At 48.8% G+C, this 20335-nt stretch overlaps 1 protein-coding gene across 7 annotated transcripts in view; it reads left to right on the top strand.

Moving 5' to 3' along the window:
- The first annotated feature begins 1138 nt into the window (after positions 1-1138).
- The window catches only part of LOC134983105 (zinc finger MYM-type protein 1-like), a 58632-nt gene continuing 39435 nt past the window's right edge, over positions 1139-20335 (top strand). For 2 of the 7 annotated variants that reach the window (XM_063948806.1, XM_063948813.1), the window contains exons 1-6: positions 1307-1377; positions 2957-3034; positions 3146-3243; positions 5270-5381; positions 6105-6202; positions 6352-6463. In XM_063948806.1, the coding sequence (XP_063804876.1) occupies positions 3001-3034; positions 3146-3243; positions 5270-5381; positions 6105-6202; positions 6352-6463 (454 nt within the window). In that variant the 5' untranslated portion in view covers positions 1307-1377; positions 2957-3000. Of the gene's footprint in view, positions 1378-1428; positions 1519-1707; positions 1892-1975; positions 2264-2956; positions 3035-3145; positions 3244-5269; positions 5382-6104; positions 6203-6351; positions 6464-20335 lie in introns of those variants that run through there. The other 5 variants (XM_063948812.1, XM_063948807.1, XM_063948811.1 and 2 more) reach the window with 5 other exon arrangements.

Below are 20335 nucleotides of genomic sequence, written 5' to 3'. Positions count from 1 at the left end.
CTCCCGCATTTTTATGGATTCTGGCAGGGGTTAAAAAGCACCTATATAGCCTCTGGGGCTATATATGGTGCCAGTTTGCCAGCCAAGGTGTCAGTATTGCTGCTCAGGGCGCCCCCCCAGCGCCCTGCACCCATCAGTGACCGAAGTGTGTGGTGTGCATGAGGAGCAATGGCGCACAGCTGCAGTGCTGTGCGCTACCTTGGAGAAGACAGAAGTCTTCAGCCGCCGATTTTCTGGACCTCTTCTTGCTTCTGGCTCTGTAAGGGGGATGGCGGCGCGGCTCCGGGAACGGACGACGAGATCGGTGCCTGTGTTCGAACCCTCTGGAGCTAATGGTGTCCAGTAGCCTAAGAAGCCCAAGCTACCACCACTTAGGTAGGTTCGCTTCTTCTCCCCTTTGTCCCTCGATGCAGTGAGCCTGTTGCCAGCAGGTCTCACTGAAAATAAAAAACCTAAAATATACTTTCTTCCTAGGACCTCAGGAGAGCCCCTTGTGTGCATCCAGCTCGGCCGGGCACAGAGATCTAACTGAGGCTTGGAGGAGGGTCATAGGGGGAGGAGCCAGTGCACACCAGATAGTCCTAAATCTTTCTTTAGAGTGCCCAGTCTCCTGCGGAGCCCGTCTATTCCCCATGGTCCTTACGGAGTTCCCAGCATCCACTAGGACGTCAGAGAAACATGTTTATATAACATTAGAATCAGTCTTTATTTCTACTACTTGATTATTATATTTATTGTTGTTTATGCAGATGCCCCTGCCTGAGGGAGGGGGTAACAGGCTGCACTGACTGTGCCCCAGACCAGACACCACCATACCTCCCAACATGACCCTCTCCAGGAGGGACACAATGCTCTGCTTCTGGACTTTTCTCTTTCTCTATGATTGCCGGCACCTGTGTTGTACAGGTTACTGGATAAGAAAGGTGTTTCAGCACAGGTGATGGCAATCATACATTTAGAGGGAAGTCCAGGAGCAGAGCATTCTGTCCCTCCTGGAGAGGGTCATGTTGGGAGGTATGCACCACCCTCACCCCACACAGCCTCTGCCCCTCTGAGTCTGCTACAGGACAGTGTTGAGACTCATGGGTAACGTAGTGCTGACACAAATAGACATAGAGCTTCCATGTAACTGACGCAGCTGGGGCTCTAGAGGCGGGGACACTGTTGCAGGGGTGACCACAGCGCGCGCCAGGTGGAACGCACAGGCCAGAAGTAATGTGGAACGCACAGACCGGATGTGGCTGCGCTAGACCGGAAGTTCTGGCCCCTCCCAAGCAGGAAGTGGTGTGCAGCCTCCTCCCGGTTACTGGCAGCAGTAGGTAATGTCCTGTGTTATCGGCGCTGATCACGTGTGCGGCTTCTTCTCTCACTCATACGGTATGTCAGGGGCAGGGGACCTGTGGTACTACATAGCCCAGCATGCCCTGCCGCAGTGTTCTGGTGAGGGCATGCTGGGATGTGTAGTCTCACAGGCTGCCTCCCCCTGCTGTTTATGGGGGGTCACAGGCATGTCAGGCAGTAAGTGCCTCATGTGCTATAGCAGTGCCATTATACAGCATGGTCTGGGAGCTCATTCCCTGCAGCCTATCCCTGGTGGCAGCCTGCGGCTCCCTGCTCCCCATCCATCCACACACACAGACACACACTCTCTCTTTATGTTTGGGCTGGGCAGGGGGTTGGGGACTGTAATAGGGTAGAGATGGGAAACCGATGGCTGGCTGCTACTGATGTCCCCCGATTTAATGTTGGGTTTGCTGTGGCTCATTTCAGCCATATAGCTGAGGACACCCGGGAGCAGTGCCGGCAGCAGGGCTCCACTACACCTGTGCACTCAGTAGCCATTAATGGTCTAACCATCAGCCAGTGTCCTTGCGGCGGCTATTCCTAGCGTGTAAGCAGCATGTGGGAAGCTTCGTTGCCCATGTGGAGGGGAAGTTTTTGGGTCAATGGAGACGGTCTAACGGGCTTATAAGAAGGATCTGGGGGATGTCTGATGGGCAGTGGGTGAGGGAAAGTCTTATGGACTTGTATTTGTCATATAGAGCGGTATGATGGGGCATGTGTAGATGTCTAACTGGCATCAGGTGACGTATGATGGGTATGTAAGGGGTGCGGTCTGAGGCACACGTGGAGAAGTCTTATGGGCATGAATGTGAGATACATGGGAGTCATCCCTGTGTCTCAGGAGGATTAGTCAGATCCTCATCACAGGGAAGATTGTCCTTATACTCGCCAGCAAGATCATTAGCTGCTGACCGGAGAGGTGACTGCTGGGAATGGGGCATTATACAGTAACACCGGGGGATGTGACTGGAGAGGTGACTGCTGGGAATGGGGCATTATACAGTAACACCGGGGGATGTGACTGGAGAGGTGACTGCTGGGAATGGGGCATTATACAGTAACACCAGGGGATGTGACTGCTGGGAATGGGACATTATACAGTAACACCAGGGGATGTGACTGGAGAGGTGACTGCTGGGAATGGGACAGTATACAGTAACACTGGGAGATGTGACCGGAGAGGTGACTGCTGAGAATGGGGCATTATACAGTAACACCAGGGAATGTGACCGGAGAGGTGACTGCTGGGAATGGGACATTATACAGTAACACCAGGGGATGTGACTGGAGAGGTGACTGCTGGGAATGGGACAGTATACAGTAACACTGGGAGATGTGACCGGAGAGGTGACTGCTGAGAATGGGGCATTATACAGTAACACCAGGGAATGTGACCGGAGAGGTGACTGCTGGGAATGGGACATTGTACAGTAACACCGGGGGATGTGACTGCTGGGAATGGGACATTATACAGTAACACCGGGGGATGTGACTGCTGGGAATGGGACATTATACAGTAACACCGGGGGATGTGTCTGGGTGATAACTGTATCATTGTGTGTGTCAGGTTCCTATAAGATGTGAGGATGTCACTGTCTGTCTCTCTATGCAGGAGTGGGAGTATATAGAGGAACACCAGGGTGACACACGGACGTGATGATGGAAAATCACCAGCCCCTCATATCGCTGAGTAAGAGGAGAATTTTATTTATTCTAAAGGGGAGAGCAGCTGCTGGAGCCACCTAGATCCACGTCGTCTGACATTAAATCATAACAATGAATTCATTTGGTGTCCTTACAGATGGAACCAGTAACAGGAATACCCCAGAGAGATGTCCCCGTCCTGTTTATTCCCAGGTTCATACAGAGGAGAATCACAGTGTCCTACAGGAGGGTCAGGTAATGACATCAAAGTGACTTTTCATTACATTATCTGCGTAGAACCTGTCTGATTCTTACACGCTGATATTCTGTATGAATGATATCAGACGTAATTAGGGGTGGTATTCATGTGACCGCCGATCAGCTGACCGACAGTCACATGACCCCCTCCGTGAGCCCGACGGCTCACTATCCCGATGGTCGGCATGCCGACCAACAGGGACTATTTCCACTCCTGGGCGTCCACGACACCCATAGAGTGGGGCCGAGCCCGCAGCGTGGCGAGCGCAGCAAGCCCGCAAGGGGCTTGCAGCACTCACCCCTCCCCGCCAGGATCCCGGTGTCGGTAAGGTGACCGGGGGTCAGGAGACCGCCGGTTACCAGTACTACACCCGTAATTAGAGGGGACGGCTAGACTGCACATGCTATGTCCAAACATAATGAGAGGTGCTGCTGTATTGAAACTTGTAGTTCTACAAAAGAAGAAGAAAAATTGCAGGTGTACACCCTAGGCACCAGAGACTGCCGGTAACAATAATAATACTAAACTGCAATTTAACACAGGCCAAAAATGAGGAGCTTGGCTTAATTTTTGGCAATAAATGTATAGGCCCAACCACTGCGTCCAGGGGACCTATTCATCAGACACTATAACCCCTTTTACACTGCCACTAAAAACCCTGGTTATTGCCCTGAGCGGTTTACTGTAAAACGGTTTACCTGGGTACCAGTTACCCGTAAATGCAACCCGGTGAGCTTGCAGGCTTGGTCCTTATCTGGTATGCAGTATGTGGGGTCAGGCCGCCTGTTTGAAAAGGGTCTCGCGGAGTCACACCCGGGAAGGACCCGTGCACAAATCCCGGGTGCGACTCAGCATTTTAGTATAAAAGCAGTATTATCTGCAAGTCCAGGGCATGCTGCCCCCCAAGTCAGAACAGGCCAAACGCCACAAGGCACCACAATCTGAGAGGTTAAAGCGTTAATAAGAAGCATAAGCTGTTGTTAAAAGTGTTACAAAGGTGAGAGGTGATGTTAATAGGTGTCACATAGATTGTAATATATAACCCAGTACCTTATTATTTTACCATCTGTTGCCCCAAGGCAGCCGGGACACACCAACCCAGGGAGGCCTGCACCCCAAACTGATCCCTTAACCTGACAGATTGTATACATTCATTCAGGACTTACCATCATACTGCCTTTCCCAATATGCGGTCTACAGGGAACACATTCCAAATCCTGACATTGTATACATTTATTCAGGACTTACCATCATACTGCCTTTCCCAATATGCAGTCTGCAAGGATCACATTCCTAATTAAAAACGGTTCCGGTATGAATGGTCGACCATGTTGTGGTCGACAGTCATTCGGTCGACCACTATTAGTTGACATGGTCGACATGGACACATGGTCGACATGAGTTTTTTAAACTTTTTTTGGTGTAGTTTTTTGCTTAAGTGACCGGGAACCCCAATTAGTGCACCGCGTCCCCTCGCATGGCTCGCTTCGCTCGCCATGCTTCGGGCATGGTGCCTTCGCTTCGCTCGGCACAGATTACCGTTCCAATCGTAGTCCACGTGGATCGTAAAGTATGGAAAAGTTCCCCAAAAGAAAAAAAAGTTAAAAAACGCATGTCGACCTTTTTTTCCATGTGTCGACCGTTCATGTGTCGACCATTTTCACGTGTCGACCATGTGTCCATGTCGACCATGTCAATGTCGACCAATAGTGGTCGACCTAATGACTGTCGACCATAACATGGTCGACCATGTGAACGGATACCATTAAAAACACCCAGGGCGGGTGGGAGGGGTGCTTGTCAAACTAAAGCAGTCTCCGCCTTATACACAATATAGAATATGGGGGTGCTAGACTGCACACCCTAATGCCAAACATAATTAGAGGTGCTACCATGCTGAGACTTGTAGTTCTACACAGAAAGAAGAAAAATTGCAGGTGAACTCGCTAGGCACCAAGTACTCTAAATAGCAGTAAATTAGAGTAATAAGAGTGTTATCTTATTGTTTTGTGCCTTGTTTAGGGTGAAAATTTGACTAATATAAAGGTAGAAGATATAAAAGAGGAAGAGGAGACGTATGTGTGGGGTAATAAGCAGTGTAAGGAGGAGGAAATCCCTACAGATATCAGCACAGGTGAGTAATAATCACTAAGCACAGAATCACATATTCTCCTTGCTCAGTCTCTACAGCAATCTCTTATCCTACACCCTTCTCTGTCGGTACAAACTGATGCGTCTGCCCAGTAGGAGAGTCCGGAGTCATTAGTCCCTATTAGACTCCCTGGCCTGGGATGTAATTGAGTCCAGATTTTGCGGAGACGGTTATCAGTAAACATATATTGTTATAGAGACACCAGGGGTCACTATTAAAGAACCACAGACTACACTCTGCAATTGCAGAGTGTTATATGTACAGTATATGCCTCTCGGCCTGCTGGTATATGGCGGTGTGATTAGCATCACCCAAACTTGAACCCTTTTCATTTATAATATCAGCTGCAGTACAGAGTGTCTTCATGATTATACTGTATGGGAATCCTTATACAGCTCCGCAGCTCCCACCATGTAATCCAGCAATCCCGTATATCCAGCAGTATCTGGTACATCCCACGTTCATTGCCGTAAATATGTCTGACATAAATCACGGGCAGTGCTGACACATCTAGTGAGACCACTAAGAGTGACTGTCTATGTCTCCAAGGACGTGATGATGGAGAATCACCGGCCCCTCACATCACCGGGTAAGAGGAGACTGTCATGTAGTGTAATGGAGAGAGCAGCTATGGGGCCACCTATATACACATCATCTGATAATCACATATATACAATGTACTCAGTCACTGTGTGTCTCCTACAGATGGTGCCAGTAACAGGAATACCCCAGAGAGATGTCCCCGTCCTCTTTATTCCCAGGATCATACAGAGGAGAATCACACTGTCCCACAGGAGGGTCAGGTAGGTGGAATTGGGGGCTCACCAAATACCAATGTGGTTTGAACTGTAGAGTAACTGAGAGTCTCATATGCTGATGTTTTTTTAATAATCTCAGTCACATAAATCAGTAATTTTTCAAGTATTATTTTATTGTTTTATGGATTATTTAGGATGAATCCTCTACTAATATTAAAGTAGAAGATATAAAAGAGGAAGCGGAGATGCATGTGGGGGGTGATCAGCAGTGTAAGGAGGTGGAAATCCCTACAGCTATCATCACAGGTGAGTAATAATCACTAAGTACAGATCAGAGTCACATATTCTCCTTCAGACACTACAGCAATCTCTTATCCCAAAGGACAAAGCATCTGCCTAGTGGTGAAGTCAGGAGCCATCAGTCCCTATTATACTCCTGCTCTCCCCCTCACATCATGTCACTGTGTGTTACCAGCCCAGAGGTCTGACCAGTCTCCTCCCCACACTCTCTGGTGTATCTCATACATCAGGAGCCATCAGCCCCTATTATACTCCTGCTCTCCTCCTCACATCATGTCACTGTGTTACCAGCCCAGAGATCTGACCAGTCTCCTCCCCACACTCTCTGGTGTATCTCATACATCAGGAGCCATCAGCTCCTATTATACTCCTGCTCTCCCCCTCACATCATGTCACTGTGTGTTACCAGCCCAGAGATCTGACCAGTCTCCTCCCCACACTCTCTGGTGTATCTCCTACATCAGGAGCCATCAGCCCCTATTATACTCCTGCTCTCCCCCTCACATCATGTCACTGTGTGTTACCAGCCCAGAGATCTGACCAGTCTCCTCCCCACACTCTCTGGTGTATCTCATACATCAGGAGCCATCAGCCCCTATTATACTCCTGCTCTCCTCTCACATCATGTCACTGTGTGTTACCAGCCCAGAGATCTGACCAGTCTCCTCTCCACACTCTCTGGTGTATCTCGTACATCAGGAGCCATCAGCCCCTATTATACTCCTGCTCTTCCCCTTGCATCATGTCACTGTGTGTTATCAGCCCAGAGATCTGACCAGTCTCCTCCCCAAGCTCTCTGGTGTATCTCATACATCAGGAGTCATCAGTCCCTATTATACTCCTGCTCTCCCCCTTGCATCATGTCACTGTTAGCAGCCTGGAGATCTGACCACTCTGTTGTATTCCTTAGTGATATGGAGACAGGGGAGGTAGCCTCACCTGTCAAACTCTGATGATTAAAATAATACAAATAAAATATTTGTAACAGATTCATCGTCCAAATATTCTGACTGCTCATCAAAAGTTTGATGAGCAGGTATGTTATTGGGAAGTTGAACAATTGCAACGTCAACACCTGTAGGAGGTCACAGGCATTGGCTGCAGCGGGACCCGGTGGAGGTCTTGGGCATTGGTGGTTGTGGGATACGGCAGAGGTTGCGGCATGATCTTGAATGGCTCACTCTCAGCGCCATTTTTAAAGTTCGAGATGGCAGCGGCTCACTGCTTCATTGCCCCACCTACTCGTCCTTTCTTATATTAGCCAGCACATGGAGTACATGGCGCGGGAAGGAGTGGGTAAGAGCGGTGTGCACCTACCTGAAATGGCATTCTCACTTCAGCTGGTTCAGCCTGGTGCTGGTTATTGGAAAATAGAGGGAACCCTACCAACGCCCCTATATTTTCTAATATCAGACCAAGCTGAGAGGTCTGGAGTTGGTTACTGATTTGGGGAGGGGCAAGGGGTATTTTTTTATTTTTTTTTATTTCTCTAACGTCCTAGTGGATGCTGGGGACTCCGTAAGGACCATGGGGAATAGACGGGCTCCGCAGGAAAGAATTAGGACTACTGGTGTGCACTGGCTCCTCCCTCTATGCCCCTCCTCCAGACCTCAGTTAGAATCTGTGCCCGGACGGAGCTGGGTGCATTTTAGTGAGCTCTCCTGAGCTTGCTAATAAGAAAGTATTTTAGTTAGGTTTTATATTTTCAGAGAGCTTCTGCTGGCAACAGACTCTCTGCTACGTGGGACTGAGGGGAGAGAAGCAAACCTACTAACTGCGGCTAGGTTGTGCTTCTTAGGCTACTGGACACCATTAGCTCCAGAGGGATCGAACACAGGAACTTAACCTTGGTCGTCCGTTCCCGGAGCCGCGCCGCCGTTCCCCTCGCAGAGCCAGAAGACAGAAGCTGGCGGGTGAAGCAAGAAGACGTCAAAATCGGCGGCAGAAGACTCCTGTCTTCATATGAGGTAGCGCACAGCACTGCAGCTGTGCGCCATTGCTCCCACATTACACCCACACACTCCGGTCACTGTAGGGTGCAGGGGGGTGGGCGCCCTGGGCAGCAATTGAGTACCTCCTGGCAAAATAGGGGATATATATAGCTGGGCACTGTATATATGCATGAGCCCCCGCCATTATTTTTACACAAAATCGCGGGACAGAAGCTCGTCGCTGAGGGGGCGGGGCTTCTTCCTCAGCACTCACCAGCGCTATTTTCTCTCCACAGCTTTGCTGAGAGGAAGCTCCCCAGGCTCTCCCCTGCAGACTCACGGTAGAAAGAGGGTAAAAAGAGAGGGGGGGCACATAAATGTAGCGCAATAATCACAAACACAGCAGCTACTGTGTAAACACTAAGTTACTGTTTAATTCCTGGGTTATATAGCGCTGGGGTGTGTGCTGGCATACTCTCTCTGTCTCTCCAAAAGGCCTTGTGGGGGTTCTGTCCTCAAATAGAGCATCCCCTGTGTGTGTGGTGTGTCGGTACGCTTGTGTCGACATGTTTGACGAGGAAGGCTATGTGGAAGCAGAGCAGGTGCAGATGAATGAGGTGTCTCCGCCGACGGAGCCGACACCTGATTGGATGGATATGTGGAAGGTGTTAAATGATAATGTAAACTCCTTGCATAAAAGGTTGGATAAAGCTGAAGCCTTGGGGCAGTCGGGGTCTCAGCCCATGCCTGTTCCTACAGCGCAGAGGCCGTCAGGGTCTCAGAAGCGCCCACTATCCCAAATTGTTGACACAGATATCGACACGGATTCTGATTCCAGTGTCTATGGCGATGATGCAAAATTGCAGCCTAAAATGACTAAAGCCATCCGCTACATGATTATAGCAATGAAAGATGTGTTGCACATCACAGAGGAAACCCCTGTCCCTGACAAGAGGGTTTATATGTTTGGGGAGAAAAAGCAAGAGGTGACTTTTCCCCCTTCACATGAGTTAAATAAGTTATGTGAAAAAGCGTGGGATTCTCCTGGTAGGAAAGTGCTGATTTCCAAAAGGTTACTTATGGCGTATCCTTTCCCGCCAACGGAGAGGATACGCTGGGAATCCTCCTCTAGGGTAGACAAAGCTTTGACACGCTTATCTAAGAAGGTGGCCCTGCCGTCTCAGGATACGGCCTCCCAGAAGGATCCTGCGGATAGGAAGCAGGAAGGTATCCTGAAGTCTGTTTATACACATTCAGGTACTCTACTGAGGCCGGCAATTGCGTCGGCCTGGATGTGTAGTGCTGTAGCAGCATGGACTGATACTCTGTCTGAGGAACTGGATACCTTGGACAAGGATACTATTTTACTGACCCTGGGGCATATAACATACGCTGTCCTATATATGAGGGATGCCCAGGGAGACATTTGCCTACTGGGCTCTAGAATAAATGCAATGTCAGTTTCTGCCAGAAGTTTGGGGACGGTCTCTCGGACCTAGTTTCCACAGCTACAGCTGGGAAGTCAAGTTTCCTGCCATATATTCCCTCACAACCTAAGAAAGCACCGTATTACCAAATGCAGTCCTTTCGATCACAAAGAAGCAAGAAAGTTAGAGGTGCGTCCTTTCTTGCCAGAGGCAGGGGTAGAGGAAAGAAGCTGCACCATGCAGCTAGTTCCCAGGAACAAAAGTCCTCCCCGGCTTCCACTAAATCCACCGCATGACGCTGGGGCTCCACGGGTGGAGCCAGGAGCGGTGGGGCGCGTCTCCGTCATTTCAGCCACCAGTGGGTTCGCTCACAGGTGGATCCCTGGGCTATACAGATTATGTCTCAGGGATACAAGCTGGAATTCGAAGTGATGCCCCCTCACCGTTACCTCAAATCAGCCCTGCCAGCTTCCCCTATAGAAAGGGAAGTAGTGTTAGCGGTAATTCACAAATTATATCTCCAGCAGGTGGTGGTAAAGGTTCCCCTCCTTCAACAGGGATGGGGTTACTATTCCACAATGTTTGTGGTACCGAAACCGGATGGTTCGGTCAGACCCATATTGAATTTAAAATCCCTGAACATTTACCTGAAAAGGTTCAAGTTCAAGATGGAATCGCTCAGAGCGGTCATTGCAAGCCTGGAAGAGGGGGATTTTATGGTGTCTCTGGACATAAAGGATGCTTACCTGCATGTCCCCATTTATCCACCTCATCAGGAGTACCTCAGATTTGTGGAACAGGACTGTCATTACCAATTCCAGACGTTGCCGTTTGGTCTATCCACGGCTCCGAGAATATTCACCAAGGTAATGGCGGAACTGATGGTGCTCCTACGAAAGCAAGGAGTCACAATTATCCCATACTTGGACGATCTCCTCATATAGGCGAGGCCCAGAGAGCAGTTGCTGGTCAGCGTAGCACACTCTCAGGAAGTGTTGCAACAGCACGGCTGGATTCTGAATAGTCCAAAGTCGCAGCTGATTCCTACGACGCTTCTGCCCTTCCTGAGCATGATTCTGGACACGGACCAGAAGAAGGTGTTTCTCCCGGCGGAGAAGGCTCAGGAGCTCGTTACTCTGGTCAGAGACCCCTGAAAATCAAAACAGGTGTCGGTGCATCACTGCATGCGAGTCCTGGGAAAGATGGTGGCATCATACGAGGCCATTCCCTGGTTCCATGCGAGGACCTTCCGATGGGATCTGTTGGACAAGTGGTCCGGATCGCATCTTCAAATGCATCGCCTGCTCACCCTATCCCCCAGGGCCAGGGTGTCTCTTCTGTGGTGGCTGCAGAGTGCTCACCTTCTCGAGGGCCGCAGGTTCGGCATACAGGACTGGGTCCTGGTGACTACGGATGCAAGCCTCCGAGGATGGGGTGCAGTCACTCAGGGAAGAAACTTCCAAGGGCTGTGGTCAAGTCAGGAGACTTGTCTGCACATAAATATCCTGGAACTAAGGGCCGTATACAAAGCCCTGAGTCAAGCGGAGCCTCTGCTTCGCGACCAACAGGTGCTGATTCAGTCAGACAACATCACCGCAGTGGTTCATGTAAACCGCCAGGGCGGCACAAGAAGCAGGGTGGCGATGGCGGAAGCCACCAGAATTCTTCGTTGGGCGGAGAATCACGTGCAAGCACTGTCAGCAGTGTTCATTCCGGGAGTGGACAACTGGGAAACAGACTTCCTCAGCAGGCACGACCTCCACCTGGGAGAGTGGGGACTTCATCAGGAAGTCTTCACTCAGATTACAAATCGATGGGAACTGCCACAGGTGGACATGATGGTGTCCCACCTCAACAAAAAGCTACAAAGGTATTGCGCCAGGTCAAGAGACCCTCAGGCGATAGCTGTGGACGTTCTAGTAACACCGTGGGTGTTCCAGTCGGTCTATGTGTTTCCTCCTCCTCCTCTCATACCCAAGGTGCTGAGAATCGTAAGAAAAAGAGGAATGAGAACAATACTCATTGTTCCGGATTGGCCAAGAAGGACTTGGTACCCGGAACTGCAAGAAATGCTCACAGAGGACCCGTGGTCTCTGCCTCTCAGACAGGATCTGTTGCAACAGGGGCGCCCTCTCTGTTCCAAGACTTAACCGCGGCTGCGTTTGACGGCTGTTGAACGCCGGATCTTAGCGGAAAAAGGCATTCCGGATGAAGTTATTCCTACGCTGATAAAGGCTAGGAAGGACGTGACAGCAAAACATTATCACCGTATATGGCGAAAATATGTTGCTTGGTGTGAGGCCAGGAAGGCCCCTACAGAGGAATTTTAGCTGGGCCGGTTCCTGCACTTCCTACAGTCAGGAGTGACTATGGGCTTAAAATTAGGATCCATAAAGGTCCAGATTTCGGCCCTATCCATTTTCTTTCAAAAGGAACTGGCTTCATTTCCTGAGGTTCAGACGTTTGTAAAGGGAGTGCTGCATATTCAGCCCCCTTTTGTGCCACCAGTGGCACTTTGGGATCTTAACGTGGTGTTGAGTTTCCTGAAATCTCGCTGGTTTGAGCCACTTAAGACCGTGGAGCTAAAGTATCTCACGTGGAAAGTGGTCATGCTATTGGCCTTAGCTTCGGCTAGGCGTGTGTCAGAATTGGCAGCTTTGTCATGTAAAAGCTCCTATCTGGTTTTCCATATGGACAGGGCAGAATTACGGACTCATCCACAATTTCTGCCGAAGGTGGTGTCATCTTTTCATTTGAAGAAATAGAAAGATAATGAAAATCTGCGCAAACGTTACCAGTGCAGCTAAAATCTATAGTTCACAGTGCATATCCCTTTGCACCAAAAATTGTAACAGATATAAAGTGCAATAGTGCAAATTATCTTTTTTACAATATTGTAAAAAAGATAATTTGCACTTTTCTTTTCTACTCCCTTTTTGAGCCTTAAAAAGCTCTTTTAGGTGAAGAAATTACAAACCCATTACAAAGTCTGAAAATTGTGTATCATTATTTGGATATTATATAGCGCGGTACTGATATTTTTTTATCTTTTCACCTATTGGTGTGCACTTATAAACTTGGGTGTTATTGGAGCACTTTGATCTATTTTTTAACCTCTATACCAGCGGTGGCCAACCTGTGGCTCTTGAGCCACATGTGGCTCTTTCTTTACTCAAATGTGGCTCCCAACACTCAAAGTCACGTGACCACAACAGATAAAGAAACCGCTGCACTCCAGCCAGACACGCAGCAACACTACAGGGACTGAAAACTGACAGAGCCAAATACTATAGGTGGCAAATAGAGGACACATAGGGGGAGATGAAGTGTATTATGTGAATCTGGCTTTCAATATATTTTATATGGATTTGGCTTTTTCAATTATTTTATGTGAAAGTGACTATTTCAATGTATTTTATGTTGGATCTGGCTTTAAAATGTATCTCATGCTGGATCAGGCTTTTTCAATGTATTTTATAGCAGGGGTGTGTCCTAGCTGGCAAAAAGCCACACCCCATTATTGCACACGCGCCTTCGGCTCGATGTCGGCTCTTTGACGTACCTAACAAGATTTTTTGGCTCTTTGTCTCTGCCTGGTTGACCACCCCTGCTCTATACTATATCTTTTCATTTGAACAAACCTATTGTGGTGCCTGTGGCTACTCGTGACTTGGAGGATTCCGAGTTACTAGATGTAGTCAGGGCTTTGAAGGTTTATGTAGCCAGAACGGCTGGAGTCAGGAAAACTGACTCGCTGTTTATCCTGTATGCATCCAACAAGCTGGGTGCTCCTGCTTCAAAGCAGACTATTGCTCGCTGGATCTGTAACACGATTCAGCTTGCACATTCTGCGGCTGGACTGCCGCATCCAAAATCAGTAAAAGCCCATTCCACAAGGAAAGTGGGCTCTTCTTGGGCGGCTGCCTGAGGGGTCTCGGCATTACAGCTTTGCCGAGCAGCTACTTGGTCGGGTTCAAACACTTTTGCAAAGTTCTACAAGTTCGATACCCTGGCTGAGGAGGACCTTGTGTTTGCCCATTCGGTGCTGCAGAGTCATCCGCACTCTCCCGCCCGTTTGGGAGATTTGGTATATTCCCCATGGTCCTTACGGAGTACCAGCATCCACTAGGACGTTAGAGAAAATAAGATTTTACTCACCGGTAATTCTATTTCTCGTAGTCCGTAGTGGATGCTATAGTTATTGCTTAATAAATGGTTATGTTATGTTGGCATCCATTGGTTGATGCTCTGTTGTTGTTCATACTGTTGACTGGGTAAGTTTATCACAAGTTGTACGGTGTGATTGGTGTGGCTGGTATGAGTCTTACCCTGGATTCCAAAATCCTTTCCTTGTAATGTCACCTCTTCCGGGCACAGTTTCCCTAACTGAGGTCTGGAGGAGGGGCATAGAGGGAGGAGCCAGTGCACACCAGATAGTATTAAATCTTTCTTAGAGTGCCCAGTCTCCTGCGGAGCCCGTCTATTCCCCATGGTCCTTACAGAGTCCCCAGCATCCACTACGGACTACGAGAAATAGATTTACCGGTGAGTAAAATCCTATTTTAACCATTTTACTTGACGTTACCATCAGAGCGTTTTAACTGTGCCATTACTCGTGCTTGGCATCCCTAATTATATAGGAGCTTCTGCTGACTCTGACTGATAGCCTGATACAGAGAAGTATGCTAATGCAGCTACAAGTGCGATTGTCTATGCAATGCTCCTGCAGATATCAGCAAGCGAAGCTGCCGCCCAGAAATGAAGAGACGCCCGCCACAGTTACCACAACTCATCTCAGTTGCATACACATACGCAGCCTGTACGCAAGCCATAGGTCTACCCCTGAACGGTTAGACCTAGGCGCCATGTTTTTGTATGTTAGGACCCATAACTGATGTCAGGTGCATGCCCTGAATATGGCCATGACACACCCACTTTTTAACAACCACTTCCTGCCAACACCATGTTAACACCCCCAAATGGTCACTTCCTGTCAATCACTTTGCCTAGGAGTCCTCATTGCGTGTGGGTTCGCAGCGGCACCATCACGCATGCGCAGTACAGCTCAGATCAGTTCCACGCAACATCGACTTTGTGTGCTTCTCTGAATCGCCCTTCCGTTAATAATTTTCAACAGCATATACGCAAGTTTTGTTTAAACATGTAGTTGTCTGTGTGCACACGGGTAACTTTTTTCTGGTTTGTGTTATATTTTTTTGGTCCTGCATTTATTGGCTTTATTCCGTATTTATTCTTTCTCTTTCATCCACTAGGGGACACTGGAGTCCTATACAGTAGGGGTGTGAAGCCTTGAACCGGAGGTGTGGCACAATCTAAAATTAGCATTGTCTGCACAGCCGGCTCCTCCCCCTTCACATCCCTCCTCCCTCAGTTTGAAAAATTGTGCTGGAGGCACAATACATGGAGCACAGAGCTCCTGACAAAAAAATAAAATAAAAATAAATCTGACAAAGAGCTGCGTCAACCTAACAAAAGGGGGACAAGGCTACTTGATATTGGAGAGACAAAGATCCCTATTGAAGGGATCTGCATCTCTCCACAGGAGATCCTCCAGAGTCCTCTAAATAGTGAGTACTGGTAATAGCATAGGGTCTTTTAGAATCATTCTTTAATTATTATTATTTTTTTTTTTTTTTCTCTCTCCCTCTCCTCTCTAGGAAGCTCCCTTATGATGGCTCTCACTCTCTCTCTAACATATTTTCAGCGGCCGGCGCGCGGGAGCCAAGTGCGGCGCGGGACTCAGCGCGTCTTACCTGTGTGCAGGGAGAGACGGCTGAGCGGCGCGCAGCACAACGGAGACGAAGCGGTGCACAGGCACCGCTTCAGGAAACAGCCCCGGAGCGCACTAGCCAGCGGGCTCGGTGCGCGTCAGCCAGGGGAAGCGGCGCGCGCCGGCCAGCGGGAGGGAGTGGGAGCCTCGCATAGACGTACGCCGCGCGGCTAAACAAGCGCGCGGCGTTAAGAGAGAGGAAAAAAGTATAAAGTATAATACAAGTTTAAATCAGCAGACTGCATGTCTTAGAGTTTAGTGGGGGCCAGGTTTAGTTACAGGATGGCGGTAAGATGCATGGCGCCATGTCTGTGTAATGAAGGGACCTCCTTATACCCTCCCCCCTTTCCCCTCAGTAAAGAAGGGAATTTGGTTTGTATTGCACAACTGCTCCCCCTGCTGCACTGTTTGGTTAGTGCATATATTATTAAGACTAGAGACATTCTGCTAAAACAGCTCCCTCTGCTGCACTGTTTGGATAGTGCATATATTAGTAACAGTAAGGATATTCTGCTAAACAGCTCCCTCTGCTGGTGAAAATAAATAATATGAGGATCTCCTGAAAAGTAATCATGCTTTACAAATTATATTTTCAAGGGACTTCTATTTCAAAGATCCTGAAGAAAATACACGGAAGCAGGCAGATACCAACTCTATCATCGTAGCTGCTATACGGTTGGTGTGGGGAGTTGAGAGTCGGCTGGTGTTTTTATTTTATTTTTTTCTGTAAAAATAATTGACCTGCCCCTTCTCTATAAGAGAGGGCTGATAAAATAATTTCCAGCCGTATCCAATACCTTCGCTTCCGTCATCTCCCAGTCTTTCTCTTCCTAGTTTAAAGGGGGAAAGCGCTGCGTAGTAACCCGGTAGAGGTTTTTAGAAACCGCATGTCTAAGGCAACCAAGACCTCAAAGACCTGTTATGTCTGTACAAAATGTAACAAGAAGAGCACGCGGGTTGGCAGCTCCGCGGGGTGCGACTCATGCTTAGACAAGGACGCACCACCCGGGAGCAGTGCTCTGGCTAAGGGGAGATGGCAGAATCGCGCAAGCAGCAATTGGAATGGGCTGCGGGATTCTCAAAGACGATGGAGGAATTTCTCATCAAGTTAACGCCGCCCGCACACGCAGAAACGAGTGTGCGCAAGGCCGTTAAAAGAACGCTTCCTATTAACCGGAATCAGAAGAGGAAGAGGTTTTTCTTCTAGATACGGAGGAAGGTGAGTTAATTGAACCTAACCTAGATGCCGATTTTCCAGAGGAGGACACGGCAATCTCAGGTCTGGACTCCTTCATTGACGCGGTAAAGGAGATCATAAACTTTCAGGTAGAAGAAATACGGGAGCCGGAAGAATTTGATTTGTTCGAATCCCAAAAGCCGCGTTCAGCAGTGTTTCCCATACCTGAATCCCTCCAGTCTCAGATGGAGGAGGCTTGGAAACACCCGGACAAACGATTTAAATTTCCGAAACGGCTTCAGATAACTTATCCCCTACCTAGGGGTGCAATGGAGAAGTGGGAAAATCCGCCGGTAGTGGATGCTTCCTTAGGAAGGTTGTCAAAGAAGACAATCTTACCAATTCCTAACGTAACTACTTTAAAGGATGCGTCAGACCGTAAGGTTGACACAGCGTTAAAGTAAATTTTTGTAGCAGCTGGTGCAGCGCAGAGACCTGCGATCGTCTGTGCTTGGGTTAACAAGGCCATGGGTGCATGGTCTGGACGTATTGTACAAGCTATTGAGGAGGAAAATAGCTTAGACGAGATTACCCAACTGGCGGAACACATTCGAGAATCGGCTTCAAAGGATATTAGCAGAATCGCATCGCGCATATCTGCATCGGCCATATCGGCTAGAAGGATTTTATGGCTCAGAGAATGGCAAGGAGACTCTGACACCAAAAAGGCAGTAGAATCCATCCCCTTTTGGGGGTGAAATGCTGTTCAGACCAGAGTTGGACAAGTGGATTTCGCAGGCTACAGCGGGGAAGTCCACGTTTCTGCCTACTCCTTATACGAGAACCGCTCCACAGACTAGGAGAGGTTATTCAGGACCTGCATTTACTTAATTTAGATCTCAGTCCTTTCGAGCCAGAGGAAGGAGTTTCGGTACACAAGCACGTGGGGGCAGAGGTAGAGGCCGCTCACAAGCAACAGCCAGAAAGCAGGATAAACCGGCTGACAAGACCGTGGCATGACGGCCTCCCAGCTCACCTGGGGTCCCTCTTGGTGGGCGGCCGACTGGAAGGTTTTCAGGACATCTGGGCCAAAACCTCACCAGAACTTTGGGTGAACAACTTGATCTCTCAGGGATACAAGCTGGAATTTCAACAGAGGCCTCACATTCAGTTTTTTACAACAGGGTTGCCTCAGTGTCTTCAGAAAGCAAGGGCACTATGGGCAGCAATTCTCAAATTGCTACATGCAGAGGTCATTATTCCGGTTCCCGCTTCTCAGAGAGGAACAGGGTTGTATTCCAATCTTTTTGTCGTGCCAAAGCCAGACGGGACGGTCAGACCAATACTCAATTTAAAAGTTTTCAACCAGTTTTTAAGAGTCTACAAGTTCAAGATGGAATCAATCCAATCAGTCATTGCAGGCTTAGAACAGGGTGAGTTCATGGTATCCATGGACATAAAGGATGCATATCTGCATATTCCAACCTGGACTCCTCACCAGGCTTACTTAAGGTTCGCACTGGGGGCGGATCACTGCCAATTCCGGTCATTGCCGTTCGGCCTAGCGTCGGCTCCAAGAATTTTCACAAAGATCATGGCGAGCATGGTTGCAGGACTGAGACTGTTGGGGGTCACGATTATACCTTATCTGGACGATTTATTGATCAAGGCTCCATCTCAGAATCGACTACTCAAGGATGTTCAGACATCCCATCAATCCCTAATTCAGCATGGATGGATTGTCAATTTCCAAAAGTCCAACCTCATACCGACTCAACGGATTCAATTCCTCTGTCTCATCTTGGACACGGTCCTATTACGGGTGTTCTTACCAGAGAACAAAGTCCAGGACCTACAGAGATTGGTGGCTCAGGTACTGAGGACGCAAACCGTTTCTCTACACCTCTGCGTACAACTTCTCGGGAAGAAGGTGGCGTCGTTCGAAGCTCTCCAGTACGGCAGACTTTATTCACGACCATTCCAAATGAACCTCATTGCTCAGGGAGCAGGCTCACACTGGCTTCTCCATCGGAGAATCCGACTTCACCCACGAGTACGGGTCTCCCCGATCTGGTGGTCGGTGCACAAAAATCTGGCAGCCGGCAAGAAATGCGGCATTTGGGATTGGAGGATCCTGACGACGGATGCCAGTCTCAGAGGTTGGGGAGCCGTCCTAGAAGACCATCAGTTTCAAGGACGGTGGATGCTACAGGAGAGCAAACTACCCATAAATATCCTCGAACTAAGAGCAGTTTACAATGCACTTCTCTTAGCAGAAGACCTAGGCGTGAATCAACACATCAGGGTTCAGTCAGACAATGTCACGACGACGGCTTATATAAACCGTCACGGAGGAACAAAGAGCAGGATGGCGTTAAAAGCAGCCACAAAGATCTTGTTGTGGGCGGAAACAAGAGACATCATTCACTGTTCAGTGTTCATTCCGGGTGTGGAGAACTGGAAAGCAGATTACCTCAGTCGCCAGGACATGCATCCGGGAGAGTGGTGCCTTCACCCACAGATTTTCAACATGATTGTGAGAAGATGGGGTCTACCTCAGGTGGACCTAAAGGCGTCTCGACAAAACCATCAGCTGCCCAGATATGTATCAAGGACGCGAGATCCAGAGGCAGAAGGAGTGGACGCATTAACACTTCCCTGGTGTTACAGGAGAGTTTACATATTTCCACCACACCCACTCATACCCAGGGTTCTGAAAAGGGTAAAACGGGAACGAGTGTGGGCCATTCTAATCGCACCAGATTGGCCCCGCAGGAGTTGGTACTCCGATCTGCGGGGGTTACTTGCAGAAGATCCTTGGAGGTTACCTCAGAGAGAGGACCTGCTTTCTCAGGGACCGTTCCTACACCCTGACCTGAACAGGCTGCGTTTGACGGCGTGGCTATTGAAACACAGATCTTAAGAAACAGAGGGATTCCATGAACGGCCATCCCTACAATGATTACCGCTAGGAAACCGGTCACAGCCAGTCACTACTACAGGATTTGGAGACAGTACATGGCTTGGTGTCAGGAGGGGGATGGAATTCAACGAACTTCCATTTATCTCGACTCCTACTTTTCCTTCAGGCCGGTCTAGAGGGAGGACTCAGATTGGGCTCTCTGAAGGTTCAGATTTCGGCTCTCTCCATTCTTTTTTTTTCAACAGCGGCTAGTATCCTTGCCAGAGATTCAAACCTTTTTACAGGGGGTTCTGAGGATTCAACCCCCTTTTCGTCCTCCCACGGCACCTGGGGACTTGAATTTGGTGTTAGAATATTTGAAGTCACCAATTTTTCAGCCGTTGACAAGAACAGACCTGAAATATCTCTCTTGGAAGGTCACGTTATTGCTTGCCTTGGCTTCGGCTAGGCGGATTTCTGAGTTGGGAGCCTTATCCTGTAAGAGTCCTTTTCTTGGTTTTTCATGAGGATAGGGTGGAACTCCGTACAAGAGCAGACTTCCTCCCGACGGTGGTTTCGGGGTTTTACGTAAACCAGCCAATAGTGGTCCCATCCTTCCAGGGTCTCACAGCTGAGGACGGGTCATTGGA

The sequence above is a fragment of the Pseudophryne corroboree genome (genome assembly GCF_028390025.1).
Source record: "Pseudophryne corroboree isolate aPseCor3 chromosome 3 unlocalized genomic scaffold, aPseCor3.hap2 SUPER_3_unloc_1, whole genome shotgun sequence".
Taxonomy (NCBI): Eukaryota; Metazoa; Chordata; class Amphibia; order Anura; family Myobatrachidae; genus Pseudophryne; species Pseudophryne corroboree.
Note: the sequence above shows the minus strand (reverse complement) of the source record. Positions and strands in the feature narration are given on the sequence as shown.